This window comes from Ictalurus punctatus, chromosome 13 (assembly GCF_001660625.3).
Source record: "Ictalurus punctatus breed USDA103 chromosome 13, Coco_2.0, whole genome shotgun sequence".
NCBI lineage: Eukaryota > Metazoa > Chordata > Actinopteri > Siluriformes > Ictaluridae > Ictalurus > Ictalurus punctatus.
This window is the reverse complement of record NC_030428.2, coordinates 27,210,802-27,228,997: the sequence shown is the minus strand read 5'-3', so window position 1 is coordinate 27,228,997 and position 18,196 is coordinate 27,210,802. Positions and strand designations below refer to the sequence as shown.

At 41.8% G+C, this 18,196-nt stretch overlaps 1 protein-coding gene and 1 long non-coding RNA gene across 7 annotated transcripts in view; one reads left to right on the top strand and one right to left on the bottom strand.

Annotated features, from left to right (window-relative positions):
* Positions 1-18,196, top strand: part of LOC108274366 (uncharacterized) — a 43,575-nt gene that overhangs the window by 18,231 nt on the left and 7,148 nt on the right. The window contains exons 3-4 of one of the 3 annotated variants that reach the window (XR_008397713.1): positions 7,213-7,399; positions 11,492-13,654. The exons of 1 other annotated variant lie outside the window; for it this stretch is intronic. This is a non-coding gene — a long non-coding RNA (uncharacterized LOC108274366). Of the gene's footprint in view, positions 1-7,212; positions 7,400-11,491; positions 13,655-18,196 lie in introns of those variants that run through there. One more of the 3 variants, XR_008397712.1, reaches the window with a different exon arrangement.
* mkxa (mohawk homeobox a) overlaps positions 3,989-18,196 on the bottom strand; it is a 38,788-nt gene continuing 24,580 nt past the window's right edge. For 3 of the 4 annotated variants that reach the window (XM_053685147.1, XM_053685146.1, XM_047159297.2), the window contains 2 exons: positions 6,657-6,690; positions 3,989-4,828 (listed from right to left, as the gene is read on the bottom strand). In XM_053685147.1, the coding sequence (XP_053541122.1) occupies positions 4,633-4,828; positions 6,657-6,690 (230 nt within the window). In that variant the 3' untranslated portion in view covers positions 3,989-4,632. The remainder of the gene's footprint in view (positions 4,829-6,656; positions 6,691-18,196) is intronic. The other variant, XM_053685148.1, reaches the window with a different exon arrangement.

The window sequence follows — 18,196 nt, the reverse complement described above, 5'->3', positions numbered from 1 at the left end:
CATGTTTATTCATTGATCTGTGAAAGTAAACATAGTTCCTGGGTGGGGGGGGGGGGTGGGGGTGGGGGGTGGGGGTGGAGGAAAGCAATAGAAAACCAGAGAATAAATGAGATATTATGCATTTGGTCATTGGATAAACATCCAGTCTCTGAAGAAACAAAAGAAAAAAAAAAACATATAACTTAACGAGTTAAGAAAAATTAGGCTATCATCACCAGTTCCTGTTTTTTTTTTTCTTCTTCTTTTCAGTTCATAATAATTTAAAGATGTTCTGAAGTGTGAACACAACAATTGCCTTTTGTCCGTCATCATCTTTTGAAAGCGAATATCGTCCAGGGGAATAATTAAACCAAACCCGAAACAAATTACAGTACAAAAAAAAAAAAAAAAAACCCAACAACTGGCGAATAAAAGGTTCAGTTTTAAAAACGATCCATTCTGGATGACGGATGTCTTCGCTTGCAAACATCTTCCTTTCACCTCGGTCCGTAAAGTTCATTGCGTTCAAAGCATCTCGGCATTCCCGACAGAATAAGAAAGGAGGATGTCGGCTTTCAAATAGTCTTCTGACTCAGAGGTGAGACACTCTTACCAGCAGCATCAGTGAATGGACTGGAATGTTTCATTTTACAAAAGAAGGCATGCGTGTGTTTGACTGGATTATGAGTTTCTGTAGAGTTCCAGGCTGTGAAACAACAGTTTGAACAAATTTGATCACGGGACGTGTGATGAAGTGCATGCAGCTTTTACAAACACATCTCTTTGGCCTTTCTCACCACGAGACTGGTGAGGTCCGTCAAACATAAGGCCAGAAGGCACGAATTAAAAAAAATATTTTTTTTTTTAAAATACATGCAACAGTACCATAGGATATACATGTACACCTTTCCGATATACATACGACCTTCATCTTATGCTGCTGTCTTTCATAAAGTGGCCCTGCATCTGTACTGTTTGCATACTTTGCATAAATATATACGGAGATTATTCCCATTCAAGGCAGTACTACATGATCTTAGTAAACAACGTCTTTGCTGTAGCAGATAAGTCACAGCACAAACACACACAAAAAGTTTATACTTTCATTCAGTCGGAAACTGAAATAACACTGAAGTGGTGTTTCTTTTCAGAAAACATAGATGTCTGTTTCTTCCATCTTGTAAACATCAATTTGAGCCTTAATTCCCACCAGCTGCAGGTTTTCTATAATGTGGGCCAAGATTTCTGCTTCTAAGCAGGAACATGTGAGAAGACAATACATTTATTACAATATAATACTAATAACAAGGTAAACGTCCCTTTCGGTCACGACCCTCACTGTTTGATAAAAGAAATCTGGCCAAACCTTGAAACTCTGGAAATTTCAGCTTCAGAGGGTTTGATTTCTGCATTGTGGCACATTTTATAGGTATGGACTTGGGTATCGACTTGGGATTTGTCTGTCTTGACATGGGAAGTGACTTGGGACATGACTTCAGACTTGTCCGTCTTGACTTGGAACCTCAGACTTGTCCGTCTTGACATGGACTTCAGACGTGACTCTGATTATTTGGGACGTGACTTTACTCTGCACTTGACTTAAGGCTCGTCATGTCTGTACTTGGGACCTGACTTGGGGCGTGACTCAAGACTCGTCTGTCTTTACTTGGAATTTGAGATCTGTCTGTCTTGACTTGAGACTTGTCCATGTTTACTTGGGATTTTGACATGAGAATTATCTGTCTTTACTTGGGAAGTAACTTGGTGCTTATCCGTCTTTAATTAGGATGACTTGATAATTCCGTCTTTACTCAGGACATGAGGACTTGGCTTGAGACTTGTCTGTCTTTACTCTCGTCTTGGCTTGGCGCTAGTACATTTTTGCTCTGGATTTGATTTGAGACTTGTTGAAACTTGCTTTCCTGTCTTTAATCAGCATATGACTCGAGACTTCCATCTTTACTCGGGACTTGAGACTTGTACTTCAGACTTGGGACTTTGTCTGTCTTTACTCAGGACTTGACTTTGGAATAGTACGCCTTCACTGAGGAAGTGACTCGGTGTTCGTCTGTCTTTAATCAGGATATGACTTGAGATTTCCATCTTTACTCATGACCTGAGACTAGCTGTACTTTGGGCTTGTGAACTGTCCGTCTTTAACTGGTAAAAGACCTATAGTTCCAATTCGCCTTCACTCAGGACTTGACCCAGGATCGAATGTCGAAGTGAGTCGAGACTCACTTGTTGAAAAATCATGTGTCGTCCCCACCTCACTCGTTTAAACCACCGACTATTTTAGCATTTACCACAAGGCAGTTTTCATCTCTGTTTGTCAGATAGCTGCTAGAACGGGAGGACACAGTGTCAGCAGGAGTAATAAAAACTGGCACGGTCGGCACATGTGATTGTTAAACAATACCGTGTGTGTCTGCTGGAATCAGGCTCACATTGCATTAAAATCACCACTACATTAAACAGTTGATGCTGACAGAACTTTCCCTGGTGTTGGCAGATGATGGATAAATGATGTGTTAAAGAGACAAACCAGCATTATAATTGCAGCCACATGTTATAATTACAGCCTTATGTTTGTGTGCATGAACATTTGTCTTACCGAGTCATATCACAGCAATTGAACACCATGTGTTTTGTAGGTTGGTTCTTCACGGTAAGCAGACAAGTCTAAGGCGGTATGTCTTTTCTTAGAGGCACTTACGGTGCTTTTGATCTGCATCCTGGAATGTCTGAGAGCCTGGTTGGCTCTTCAATAGGAAATGCATATACAGCCAAATGTAGAATGGCACAGTGTTGTTTAGCATTAGCTTGCATTAGCAATCATGGACTACTGTACTAAATGAGTTATTTGTAGTGCATAAGCAAAACTACATGCTCAGTTATTGCTAGCTATTGGAACAGGACTTTACATGCCAAAGAAGGTTACCATGTTATTATTTACACACATTATTATTATTATTAGGCACTTAGTAGTAAATGCTGAGTCAAAATTTTTTAAGCATATCCGGCTAATCAAATTGTTGTGCCCTACTAAAGCAGAAGAAAACCGTCGAACGTATACTTGATGATGTCCAGCCAGCTGTGCACTAGCTAGGTCATTAGATATAGAGTTACTTCATGGCAGTTATTTCTATAACAATAACATACTATGAAAAGTAAAACACTAAATCTTGACGAAATACGAAAAACACAAGATACTGCTTTTGCTAAGGTAGGGCAGAACTAGCCAGCCGAGTCCGATCTCGCACTTCACGAGCGCATGCAACGCAACCCTGACTTACTACCTACAAGTTTAGCAAACTTAACACTTAGGCCTGGTTTATACTCGACACGTGTGTACAGAAACTCGCATCCTCAACTGCGTATCTTTACGTAAAGCAGAGAGATTACAAGCAACGACCATTACATCCACTAGAACCAAGTCGAACTGTAAAACGCGCGGCGAACGTCAAACGCTGCCGAGCTCTTCAAGTCTTTCCTCCTCCACCGTCGGGATTGTTGCCACGAGTTCAATTTTTAAAAACGCCGACCTTAAATACGAAACTATTTCCTAACGTGTAAAATCTGGAAGACTGGTATGCCAGACGAACCACCGGGCAGGTTTGAAGGCTACAACGAGCTTTTTAAAAAAAATTCAAACTAACCGTAATAGACGAACTGGTTAGTGTCAGTACTCGATAACCGTCTAGAACAGTATACGAGTCTGCCATTTGGGACGCAAACGCTAGTTTATTTAGCCAGTTGTGGACACAGTGTCATGTGATATAGCTGTACAATATTTTATATTCGTATTGCTGAGGACGCGCATAAGCAGTGCTCCAAATGCAGGATGCGTGCAGCAGCCATCTTGCAAAGACATAGTTAAAAGCAAGTCCAGGCTTTAGAAAGCGCAAACATTTTCAGTGTGTGCTTTTATGAAAGCTTGCTTATGCTCTGGGTAGAAAATAATCACTAGCTCCTCTGTGACATTGCTCGACAGATTGAATTCTTTAAAAAAAAAAAAAAAAAGCCTTCGGGTTAGTTCAAACTGCAAGGTCGCGAAGTAATGTTGACGTTATAAAAGGAACACGCTGTATCCGATCGTATTGACAGTGACAAATCACTGACCGGGATCCTATCATTAAAATGGTGTAAACATATATATATATATATAATGATCATTCTGAACATTGGGCACTGTATAAATAATGTCAAGCAAAAATGTAGAATCTTTGCAAAAACTCCAGGAACTGCACCAGGGAACTGAATGTCATGTAAAAGATGTGCACTTCCACTTTTTTTTTTTTTTACTTTACATGAAGGCACTTTGGCATGAAAGAATAGAAATTTCAGAGTATAAAAAAAAAAAAAAAGCATATCAAAATAAGTTAATGCAAAAGTGTCTCATTCTGCAATACTGTCATCATCATCATCAACACTTAGTATGAAAAGCGCTTGTGCATCAAATAAGGCACAAACCTCAAAACAACAACAAAGTGCTGCATTTCAGGGCACTTTAACAACTCGGCTTAAAGTACAGAAGAACAAAAAAAACCTACTTCATATTCATAAGTACAACAAAATATAAACACAAACAAATATGCAGATTCCAAAAGTAAAAGAGAGTCACGTTGGGTTGTTTTCCAGATGAGGGTGTTGCTAGTACTTGTGCATGATGGGTACTTTGACAGTCTTGATTTCGGCTATATGAGAGGATTTCTGGATGATGCAGCTGGTGGTGCCTGCGGGAGCACCGTCTTTAGGCTTGGCCAGGTTGGTCAGCGCCATGGCTGCATTGATCTCTCGCCAGTACGTCTCGTCTTTTCCGCGTCCCTTTTCCTTCGGCGTGACGCTGCTGCAGACACACACGTTTACATACACGCACAGCTATGAGACAGTGAGTGAAACACCAGCTACGATGTAGTATATGGGTGCTAAAGTTAGTCTCTACTCTTCGTGTGGCTTCGCAAAGTAACGATTCGTAGGCGTAATTTAATTTTGTAAATGCCTTTAATGCCAGCTGGGTCTATTCCGGTAATGTCGGCTCCATTTTCTAGATAGCTATTAGTGATGCTATTAATCAGGGGCTCGTCAGTCTCATCCCTTTTATTCCAAGCAAGCAGGAGCCACACCTGATTCCACATCAGTTAATCTTGCTCTCCAATCAACTATCAAGTGTGCAACTCTACCTTGGTTGGGATAATCGCCTGCAGCCACACCAGCACTCTGCGGATACGATTACAGACCCCTGCTGTTAATGACTTAAATTCATGGGCAGTCGGTCCAGTACCTTGAAAAAGTATTCACCCCCTTGAACCTTTTGTAGGTGTTACAACCTGGAACTGGAATTATGTGTCATCATTCTACACAAAATAGCACATAACATGCTAGCATAGGTATCCACCCCCATTTCTCTGAAACCCCAAAATTGGTTCTGGTGCAACCAATTTGCCATCAGACTTAACATAATTGCTTGAATGGAGTCTAGATACACCTACTCCTGGAAGAACCCGGGAAGAAAGTATCAACGAGGGTTTGATTATTTAAGGAAAAATCCAAACTTTGAACATCCTGCAGAGTGACACTTAATCCTTCATTAAAAAGGACACGTAAAGACAGGATTATTCAAGAGAGGGGCGATCAAGAGACCAAAGGGACCTCCGAAAGAGCTGGAGAGAACCACGGCTCAGATGCGAGAAGCTCTTAAACACTCCACAATGCTGGGCTTTATGGAAGAGTGGCAAAAAGAAAGCCAGTATTAAGGAACACCCATATGAAATCCTATTGAAGGTTCAGCAAGCATATAGAAAAAGGTTCTCTGGTCCAATGAGACCAAAACTGAACATTCTGACGGAACCCCAAAATTGCTCATCATCCTGAGATTACCATCGCTACAGTGAAGCATGGTGGTGGTAGTATTGTGTTGTGGGGAATGCTTTTCATCAGCAGGGACTGGGAAACCGTTCAGGCTTGAGAGCAACATGGATTTGAATGATTCCATATAACGGGCAATCTTAAAAGAAAAGTCGTACGACTCTACTCGAGACTGGGCGGAGTTTCACTTCAACAGGACAGTGGTCCTAAGCATCCTTTACCGGGAACGAATGCTTTTCACCAGTGGTCTCCATCCATCTGACAGACCTTGTGCAATGTTTTCAAGAAGCAAAAACATGAGGAACTAGATGTTTAGCCTTTGTGTCAGAACACGAAAAGTATCTGCACCTTCACAAGTTAGACACATTGTGCAACTCTAATGGTAACAACCCAATCAAAGTGCATTTCAGTTCCAGGTTGTAACACTACAAAATGTCGAAGACTACAACGGAAAGTACATGAACAAGACACCGGTTTAGAGCCAAATAGTTCTTAAATGGTTCTTAAAATCAGGTTATTACATGCGTGGATACACTTGTATCTATGGGAATTTTGCTTTCAGTGGATTTCAGGTTCTAGGCAGTAATTCTATCATTTTAAACACGAGCACAGGTGGGCGGTTTGTTCATCATAACCACGGGCGATTTTGGAGAAAATGAACGACTGATGTCGGGTGTCAGGGCTTAAATTGTGCTAACAGTGCTCTAATTTAAAAACGCTTGCTTTATATTATTTTTGGTTAGTCGGGCGTCGAGTTGGACACCTGTAGTACGTGTACTGCAGTGCAATAAGCGAAACATACTACTTACTTGTCACATTTACTTGATCCATGATCCACAGCCTCTGCAAACACAACATCAGAACAAAGCTAAGTGTTAAGTGCAGTTCACCTCAGGTTAATGGTGATGGATAGCATCATAAAATTCATTTGGAGTGTGAGAGAGGGAGGGAGGAAAAGATGGAAGGTGTCGATGTAAAGAGGGGGAATAAAAGGTAATTGTTCAAACTTTAATCCTGAGAAGCTCATCATCTCAGACACACCATATGGACCTTCATTTGGTGAGCATTCATCTTCCTCTACATGGACCAATGACGTCAGCCGACCCCACCCACTGAGACTGACCCCACCCACTGAGACTGACCAGTACAAGGTGTTAAAGCTGTATACTTTTCCATAGCTTGCTCTGTAGAGGACCAAACACTGAAAGGATGTGCGGCTGTGGCGTTATTCACCGCTGTTCCAACACAAGATATCTCGCATCCCAAGACTAAAAAGTCTGATGAAAAAAAAAATCGGAAAGTGTCCTCTTGGGAGACCTCAGCTCTCACCTTCACATTCATCCCTTCTCTCCTCTCTTGGATCAGGATTGCAGTATGGAGCATTCGAAACCTGGCCAGACTCTGCAAGAGCCAAACAGCACCTAATCATCCCCAAAACCTGGCCTGCGCCGCAGCTAATCTCGTTCTCCTCCCGGTTTCTCCTCCAAAAAGACGGCACATGTGCGGAGCCCGTGTCTGCGCACACACCGATACCAGGCCAAGACTGCCTCGGGTCAGTATGAGGCTGATTACCAAATATCCTGTTGTTCCCAGTGCCTTAGAAGTGGTTTTACAGCACTGGGAAATGATGTTATAGCCCAAACACCTCTTAACTATCCTCCCGAAATATTTCCACCAAATATCTTGAAAATGTGGCAAATATTTGTTTTCTGCTGTTTTTTGTTTTGTTTTTTAGTCAAGTACATTCCTCTGAAATCCTTGTTGAGATTTCCTTCTGTTTGGATGGAAATCTTTATTTCTCTTCTTCACACCGTCTTATCCATCTTCTCCTGCTCGCTCTGTCGTTCCAGTTCAAAAGCCCTGAGCCCAAGGATTGCTAACTATCATCATCAGCCATTCTGATATAAAAGGTTGCTAAATAAAACTTGTTCATACTACACCGAAGAGCAGTGCAAACATTATCATCAGTTATGAGCTGCTTCTGAACAAAGACACTGTGTTCTGGTTTGGAGAAGAACAGCGCGAGAGAGAGAGAGAAACAGAAAGAGGGAGAGACAAGGAGAGAGAGCGACAGAGAGGGACGGACAGGGAGAGAGAGAGAGACAGAGTGTGAGGGAAAGAGAGAGGGACAGGGAGAGAGAGAGGGACAGACAGGGAGAGAGAGAGACAGAGAGTGAGGGAAAGAGAGAGAGACAGAGAGACAGGGAGAGAGAGAGAGGGACAGGGAGAAGGAGAGAGAGAGACAGAGTGTGAGGGAAAGAGAGAGGGACAGGGAGAGAGACGGACAGGGAGAAGGAGAGAGAGATACAGAGTGTGAGGGAAAGAGAGAGGGACAGGGAGAGAGGGACAGGGAGAGAGAGAGGGACGGACAGGGAGAGAGAGAGACAGAGAGTGAGGGAAAGAGAGAGAGACAGGGAGAGAGAGAGGGACAGGGAGAAGGAGAGAGAGAGACAGAGTGAGGGAAAGACAGAGAGACAGGGAGGGACAGGGAGAAGGAGAGAGAGAGACAGAGTGTGAGGGAAAGAGAGAGGGACAGGGAGAGAGGGACAGGGAGAGAGAGACAGAGAGACAGGGAGAGAGAGAGGGACAGGGAGAAGGAGAGAGAGGGACAGGGAGAAGGAGAGAGAGAGACAGCGACAGAGAGAGACAGAAAGAGAGAGGGACAGAATGAGAGAGAGAGCGACAGAGAGGGACAGGGAGAGAGAGACAGCGACAGAGAGGGACAGGGAGAGAGAGAGGGAGAGAGAAACACAAGAGACCACAGTCTAGTATATGCTCTCTCCAGCAACCTCAGCTCATCTCCATTCAAAGCACTCATTAAACACCACGCTAGATCAACATGTATAAAGGCCCTGAAGACAAATTAAGCTCTCAACTGAAAATAAACACGGGACTCATGATTATCGAAAACGTCAGCGCGAGTATAAACATTTCTTTGGTCTAATGCTTTAAATTTTCATCAGCATACAAACCCATTTTCAACAAACGCACACCCTCCGTGTTTGAATCGAAAGAGACTGGGCTACATGGTAAGAAAGCGGTCATTCTCTAAATCAACACTACACTGAATAGCAACTGAAAACTCCATCCCGACGACGTATCGTGGAAGCGGAAGACTACAGCCGCCTTGTGGATGGATGTTTATACACGAACACCAACGGAAACCAGAGATGAATGGTAACGAAAGCTACAGACCGAGTCTCCGAGGACGGCGCGTTTACACACGAGAATGTTCTCTCGCTACCGAGTCCGACAGATTCAATATGCTACTACAGAAATACGGCATGTTCCACTTCCTCCTGGATTTTGAGATCGCAGAAACGAAAGCGAAATCCGGCAAACTCTAGAGGAGCTTGCGATTTTTTTCGAAACGACCGCAGATTCGGGCCGTGACGTCATCGCGACGTGCGTTCGGCCAACGCCTCCTTCGATTCACGTGCGTCGAACACGTGTACAGCGGAAAGGTCTCGTTTACCGACAAACGTCGCTGTGCAAGACCGCGCGAAACAATTCCATGTAATTGCAATTTCGCCGATTCGAGTAGTTTTCCACACAAAAAGCACAACTCTGCAAAAAAAAAAAAAATGAAACTCCAAGAAATCCTGTACGGACTGGTTTACAGCATCTGGCAGACGCCTCCATCCAGAGAACCTTCCAGAAGGGTGAAGTGTCCGTCAATGCCATATTCTCAAGCTAGTACACTCCAGTCAGGACCTAAGAATAGGTGCTAAATGCTAAAACCCTGTTATAAGAGTTAGTACAGCAACAAAAATATTAATATATATATTTTTTTTTTTTTACAAGTTTTTGTAACGACAACAAATTCCATGGCAGAATTCTCATGTAAATAATTATTTATAAGTTAATTAAGACTCTGCTCGGTCATTTCTCCATGATCAATTGCCTGTAGTTGCACAAATGTCATCAAATTGCTCCAGAAAAGCAAATTTGACCCCTTTCAAAGAGAGGAAAGCTAAAATTATTTTAAAAATATAGACTAAACATAAAAAAAAAAAAAAAACATAGCAAAAAGTTACTACTCAACAACAACAAAAGTGTAAGTTCAGCCAACAGATCTGAGATTTTGCGTCGTTATTAATTTTTTGGATAATAGACATTTTAAGAGTTATATATCCAAAACTAATGGCTAAGGGGGGGGGGGGGGGGGGTGTCCGATTTCACACGGAGATTTCTTGTCTTTTAATAAATACATAAATAAAGCAATCAATCTTTAAAGCCGAACGCATCCCCTCGTAAATCGAACCCATGTCGGCTCTCGCGAATGGAGATTTGCAGCTCTTGTACCACACGGCCAAAATAAATTCAGTTGTTTCTCTTTCACTGCACCTCAGAGGAACTGGACATCCAAAACCTGTTCTGTGTCAGAAACCAAATCATTCGCTTCACAGTTTCACAGGCCATTTACAGCCCTGAAAATACTCTCCGTGATCACGCTCTCCAAGCAGCCGTCTGAACGAGTGCAATTTTTCTGTATTCACAAAGGAAATGTCATTTTTCAGCAATAAATAACAAAATACAGTAATAATAATAATAATAATAATAATAATAATAATAATAATAATATTCTGCAGTCCAGGGTATTCCAGCACCTGGTGGTAATAGGACTTTTAGGAAATGATAAGATCGTTATGATTTTTCTTCACCGATTCTCCGCGGCCGGAATCGTAACGAAGCAGATATATCTTCTTACACTTACAATGAACGCCAAGTTTTTTTGGCCATTCATAAAACAAAAGGTTGCTTTCGTCAAGGCAGAAACGATTAACCCGAGCGTTAACCGTGATCGCGTATACTTTAAATAAAAAGACGCGCCGACACGCCACTCTGCACCGGCCGGAAAACGAGCCTGTACTTGGGTATTTTCAATCATTAACACCCGCAGTGTGCAAGTCCTTTATTAACACGGACACTTTTAAACCGTCAGCCGAATTCAGTCGGACACGCCTAACGTAAAGTCGTCGTAATGTTCAGGCAGAGATGTCCTTCCTAAAGCATTACGTTCTCTAATGTTCTCTGCCTTCTTGGTGAGTAGTTTTGGCACGTGTAAACCTACAGTATGCTCTCTCATACATGTAAATGGGAAATAATGACACTGAGAACTACGGATAATTACTTTAAGTAGTAGTTTGATCAACAGTCCAACCAATCACAATAAACAACCAACAATCTCTGGTTAAACAATGTGCAGACTAGAGCTCGTATAACGGTCCAGTGCGCCATTTGCAGATATAATTACATTTATAAAACGCACTCGATTTATTAAATCATTTTATAATCGACGTATACATTTAACCAGTTATTTTTTCACCGTTTTTTTGTTGTTGTTGAATGTGGTCTTAAAGGGGCGTGTCCCCATCAGCACACTCGTGGCCATAAAGGGGCATGTTCCCATCGACGCACACTCGTTTCTACACGTTCGCGCTCCCAGCAGGGAGAGAAAAAAAAAGCGCCTGAAATATTTAATGCAGGTCCTCGGCGCAATTTCCAAACCCTGTTGCCTAAAACATCTAAAAGTCGGATTCTTCAAAACAGCAGCCCTGCCAACGAAATTATAAACCCATCATAAATCACCGCACTCTGTCTTTTACTATTGTGCTGGTTCCGTCTTTCTTCTTTTCTGCAGCGTGTGTTCTTTGCTACTGGCTGCGAGTGTGTGTCAACGCTCGGACCGTGTTATACGGACGCCGGGGGATTTGGAAGCTGCTCTGTAAACCTGCCGAGCGCGAGGAGAGGAGAGACGGATCGTGGTTTTTTTCGACGAAGCAGGTCCAAAACGCTCCTGCGCACTTACACTATCGCCATGGGAGAGAGAGAGAGATGAAGAGGGGAACAGAAAGAAAGAAAAAAAAAAAAAAAAAAACAGAAACGAATTTTAATACTAGAGGGACAGTAATGTACATCTGTGACCCCTCATCACCGATAGCAACCAACACCAACATAACAATGTGCTCTGAATTAACCACCTACATGAACATCCACACTCGTTCAGCTTAGTAATACTGACACAGACTACGCACACGACAAACATTCGAAACCTTAGAAGAAGAAAAAGGAATATATATATATTCATCAGCACATGTGACCTGAGCCCACGACGATGGGATGAGAATCTTGACTGGAATGAAATGATTAGATTTACTCTACAAAAGTACCAAAAAAAACCCCCCAACAACACTGGGGTTAACACTGTTAAATCCAAACATATGACAATAAGTGTTTTTTTTCGAACCACGTGAATTCTTGTAGCTGTTTGTAAAGCTCACGGTGACCCCCGGATCAACGGCGTGATGAAGCGACGCTGAAGCTTCAGAGTAAGTCGTGAGTCAGTCATTACTCAAACATGGAAAATGGACCCGTGCCTTACTCATACGGTCTTTCACTCTTCTAAACCCATAAAAAAAAAACAGATTCCAGAGCTTCACTGCCAACAGATAGACTGTCGAAACACGAGTCTTCTTTTGAAAACACCCAAGTGTTTTTGTTTTGTTTTTTTAACAAGATATTAGGTTCATGACAGATATTCAGAATCGATCCGTGCGCCATCCATCCAATCCATATCTGTTTTTAAATAAAGAACACGTTTTCTATTTGAGTGGACAATCTAGACTCTCGATATGATGCTTTTATTAATATTAGGCCATAGGTGTATATTTTGACAGTTTGTCTGTTTTGACCCAAAGGTCAAGTGGATGACCGCCTCCTAGAAGTGTCCAGATTGATGAATGTGGTAAATTTGTTGAGCCCACAATGTTGTTATCTTGTCACCACTAGGGGCAGTGGTGGTTTGGCGGTTAAGGCTCTGGGTTACTGATCGGAAGGACGGGGTTCGAGCCCCAGCACTGCCAAGCTACCACTGTTGGGCCCTTAACACTCTCTGCTCCAGGGGGCGCTGTATCATGGCTCTGACCCCAACTCCCTGACATGCTGGGATATGCTGGGGTAAAGAAAACAATTTCACTGTGCTGTAATGTATACGTGATTAATACAGACTCATTATCATTATCTTGGCAAAACCTGCGGATGCTCATGGCCGAGCGTCTGTCTTTCTGATGTCTTTTAGCTGTTTTCCTCACGTCTTCCCTGTTCAAAACCTCATATCTCCCCATGCTGGTGGGCTTTGCACGTGTGGATCAAACACGTTTTAAAATGCTGCATTTTTTATATTATTTTCCTCTTAAGAACTGGGAAACGGATAACGAGAAAGGGCTGAGAATCCAGGGTTTGCACGCTCGCTTTGTACGCGACAATCCGTGTTTTGATTTCAAACCGGATACAGAGTAAAAGCACGACGCACGGACTAGCATCACGCGGCTCATCGGAACTTCAAGGAGCGCGCGAGTACGTACGAGGTAACAACCCCAGAGCTCCATCCCTGATCTGACGGAGACGCTCCTGCAGCCACATGCCTGTTCCGACCCTCACGCTTGTACAACCGTGAAGGCTGAGATGACATGGCATCAACACTGGAAATGCACTCACACCCACACATCCAGCCTTTCATTCCTCTCCAGTGAATCCGAGAGGAGAAGCGACAGATGGAATCTAGACAGGATGTGGAGTCTTAGCCAGAAAGTCTTTAAGTTTAAGCATCGAAAAATTGAGACATACCTCGGTCCTGTCCAGGACAATACTGTCTGACGTGAAGGGTCCAAACCTGACTACTTATTAAGAAGATAAAACAGAGCCAAAGTAGAACAAACGATGTCATCTAAGGTAGAACTTTACAGATTAGTAGTAAGGAGGTAGTGCCATGGTAATGTTATGTACTGTGTGTGTGTGTGTGTGTGTGTGTGTGTGTGTGTATGTATGTATATATATATATATATATATATATATATATATATATATATATATATTTTTTTATATATAAAAATATATATATAAAAATAACAAATATTATATATATAATATAATATTTGTGTATGTATAATATATTATGTATATATACATATGTAAATATATATTATATATAATATACATACACAAATATTATACATACACAAATATTATATTATATATATATTATATATTTTTTTATATATATAATATAATATTTGTGTATGTATAATATATATGTATATATACATATGTAAATATATATACTATAATATTTGTGTATGTATATATACACATATGTAAATATATGTAAATATATATATATACATATGTAAATATATATAATATTTGTGTATGTATATATGTATATATACATATGTAAATATATATAATATTTGTGTATGTATATATTATATGTATATATACATATGTAAAAATATATATATATATATATATATATATATATATATATATATATATATATATATATATATATATATATATATATACACACACACACACCCATGAATAAATTCACCTTTATAGTGGTTACAAAATAATGAGTAATTTGTTGGGATTAATACTAAACAATCAGTCACTGTGTACTATTCATATTACTTACTAACGAATTACTAGTTACTAAATTGTTACATTAGTAATGACTAAGAAACGAATATGTATAAACTTAATAATTACATTCAGATATGTCTTTAGCTATAAACTTAATTACAAGTTACTTATTGGTAGAAAATAAACATATTCATGTTCAACTAATGTTTTAACAATTAGTACACCATTCGTCACCGCTACGTTTAACACGGCCACACGCTTACGATCGCGCACGAGTACAACCTGATAACGTAATGTTACCATGCCATTATGCACTTTTTTTTTTTTTTTTTAAATGTGAAATGGAACTTTAAACAGATGAAAATCAGACGCAGAGAATCTTCAGACAAAGTGGGAATTCCAGTTATCGCCAATATCTCGGAGTCTCTGAAACTACTACCAGGTTCCTCTCTTCCTCTCTACACCGCATTCCAGGAGCTCAAGGTCACACACTATTCTTACATTAAAACAAAACAAAAAAAATGTTCCCATCCTTCACCGTTCAAATAAAGGAGGAAAAATGTGGAAGATACCTTCATCAGACAGACACTCGTTTTTTTATTCGCCGCCTGGTGCGAGTGTTTTTAAAAAAACAAAAACCCAACGCTCTGTGTTCTTTAATGATGCCAGGGAGCGTCTGTGAATGAAGTTAAGATGTTGGCTTTTCCCATCACTTCGCCGCTGCCAGGTCGGCGTGCCAACCTGCTCCACCCACGATCAACTCGCACCTTTTTTTCTCATCTGCCCTCTCGTCCGGTTAACCCCACCTTTCGTTCTGCCTTTCTCATTTTCGCCAGGGCCGACTTCTGGCCTTTTTTCCCCCCTCAATAACTCGTTCTTTTTTTTTTTTTTCTTCCCCTCGTCTGTCTACGGCCTCGTTTTCCATTTTTTCCCCCCCTCACTCATCCCACCACTTCTTTTTCAACTGCGTCTCTCTTCGACTCTTTTGCTTCCTTTTAATCCGTCTGTAGTCCTTTCCCGAACGAATCGGTCTCTTGTTCTTTCTACCCTTCCCTCCCCTCATTCCTTTGTGTTCTTTCAGTCTCCTTCTCGTTCTGTTGGCTTTATTACAAGAGTAAAGACGGCAGTCACGGTAATGACGCTCAGGCTTATCAGTAATGACTCGCAGCGCACGGAGACGGGTCCTCGGTGACCTCGGTCTCGGGACAGTTCGGCCCACGCTCGGACAACAACACGACCGACCGACCGACCTCAGAACGATACCCAGTGGATATCTGACGGAGATATTCACATAAAAAAAATGTAGGCGATCTCTCACTACCGGTCAAAAATTCAACGCTGTCTGGTTTCTATAGCACTAAATTGTGCAGCCTTGTCCTGGTTTAATCCTGCAGAGGCCCGCTCTCGACACATTCATCTCTCGTGCCTCGCACTGTGTCGACGGCGGTGACATGTTCTGGGCTCTGCCGCTTGCTGGAAAGCACCGAGCGCAAGCAAACAGTGGCAGTATTGTGAGAAAATGAGAAAAGAAAGGAGCAGAGGAAATTGCAGATTTGCCCTGGTGCGAATATTGATCTATAAGTCTCTCAGTAGCTTTCAGAAGAAAGAACATGAGAGGGCTTATGGGAGTTGAGATTTGTTTTTAGATTTATTTAAGGAAGAATTGCAGCCCTCATTCACCAAACATACACACAGTACGCGCACTATATATATTACGGCTGTCGGGACGTACTTCAACGTTAATTTGCCTAATATTTACGAATTCAGGAAGGCAAGGAATCCACAGTCCTATTAATCATCTCGTGTAAGTCTATCAATACGTGTGTTTCCGAGACCTTTTGGCTAAAGGAGCCGTGTTGCTTAATCGGGGGGGAAAGGCTTGGAATAATTTAGAGGTCACTTGTTAGTCCCAGACTCATACAGCTTTTCTGAAGTGACATTCCAGGTAGATCATAACAAAAGGCTTGTTCCTAGAAGCCATACTGAAAGTACCAGAACTCTGAGCTGCACAATAAGAGCAAGGGCAATCTATTAAGGTGCTTTTACTCATTTCGAGCTGTAAATCTTCTTATTCTGTTGGTAGATAATTGCAGATAATTTTTTTTTTTTTTAAAGTGCATCTATTATGCTTTTTCAGATATTATCTCTCATGTAGCGTTTTGTGAATGTAAAAAGTCTGCAAAGTTTCAAAAAATCAAAGCGCACGACAAACGGCGTAATCGACTCCCGCAAGAAGGAACCGATTCTGAACGGCTGAATCGACTCGTTAGCGATTCCAGACTTCACCTCCTGTTCTGACCTGCGTAGGTTTGTAACAAAAAGCCCCGCCTCTCGCTGACAGCGGTAGACCGATCACAACAGACTGGGACGTCTGACCAATCAGAGCAGAGTGTGCTCTCTGAAAGGAGGAGTTTCGGACGAATCGTTTAGAACGGACCGTTTAACGAGTCGTTTGTGACACTGGGGGGAGAAAATGTAATGCCGCAGTTTAAATTATGAGCACGTTGAAGTGTTTTTTTTTTGCCCTCGGATGCGTGTAAATCTATCGTACGTGCCCTTTAAAATAAAATTAGGCCCGTTTCAAATCCATAATAGGTGCGCTTTAAACGAATTATTTACTAAATATTTAAAATAAATCTTAAGCTTGAAATGAGTGGGAAATGTCTAAAAATAGGTTTAATCATGGTATATTTGGTTTATTGTAATCGTATAATAGGATATAGTAGATAAATCTAACGATATTAAAGATATTTTCACAGTGGCTGGCTATTAGAATTGCAAATGTGTGACTGTTCATAAATAAAAAATGATCAGAAGGTTCGAGCCCCAGCGCTGCCAAGCTGCCACTGTTGGGCCCTTGAGCAAGGCCCTTAACCCTCTCTGCTCCAGGGGGCGCTGTATCACGGCCGACCCTGCGCTCTGACCCCAGCCTCCTGACATGCAAGGGTATACGAAGAAAACAATTTCACTCTGCTGTAATGTATACGTGATTAATAAAGACTCGTTATCGTTACCTAACGATACCTAAATTATGAAAACGATATGTAAGACGGGTTTAACGATAAAGAAGCAGATTAATGCATGAGGATGAACTGAAGATGATGGATCCTGGGTCACCTGTGAAATGTTAAATCTAGCTGTTGAGAGCATCAACGTGTCGTCGAACGGTTTTCAGTAAGCATCTTCGGCGAGTCAGGGCCGTAGTGGATCTTGAGCCTGTCCCGGGGGGACTGGCAGCGAGGGAGAAATACAGCCTGGATGGGACGCCAGTGCATTGCACACACACACACACACACACACACACACACACACGTTACCATCCTCGTTCTCACCTAAAGGAATTTTAGAGTAGCCAAGCCACCTACCACCATGTTTTTGGGAGCTGGGTGGAAACCCACACTGGGACATCTCTATGCAAAGCTCCACACAGTAACCCAAGCTCAGGACTGACCCTGGAGCTGTGGGGTGGCAACACCACCACAATAACTCTCTAACCGTTAGAAATAGCCGAGAATATCAAGAACAGACACGGACTTCTCATAGCTTCAGCATGTCGGGATTCCTCCAGATGACACGCAATGACATCCATTTCAGAAACACGCCGATCCCAGGTTCTGCCAGTGCGGTCACAGCCTGAGTAGAAGTTAATGTGGAAAGATTGGAGAATAATAAGAGGATTCGAGCTCTTTAAACATCCTCTCATCTCCGTGTTTATCAGCGACAGTAAACACACTAATCAGCACCACACACACACACACACACACACACAGCGCGCCAGGACTGCATGCATTTCCAACAGGCAGGAAATGACAACACAGACACGCTTATAATGTAAGTCTAAGGGCGGTTGCTGAACTCGGTCAATAAACGTTTACGCGAAACACCTAGTCGTTGGATTTGTAGAACGCCTGAATAAAATTCC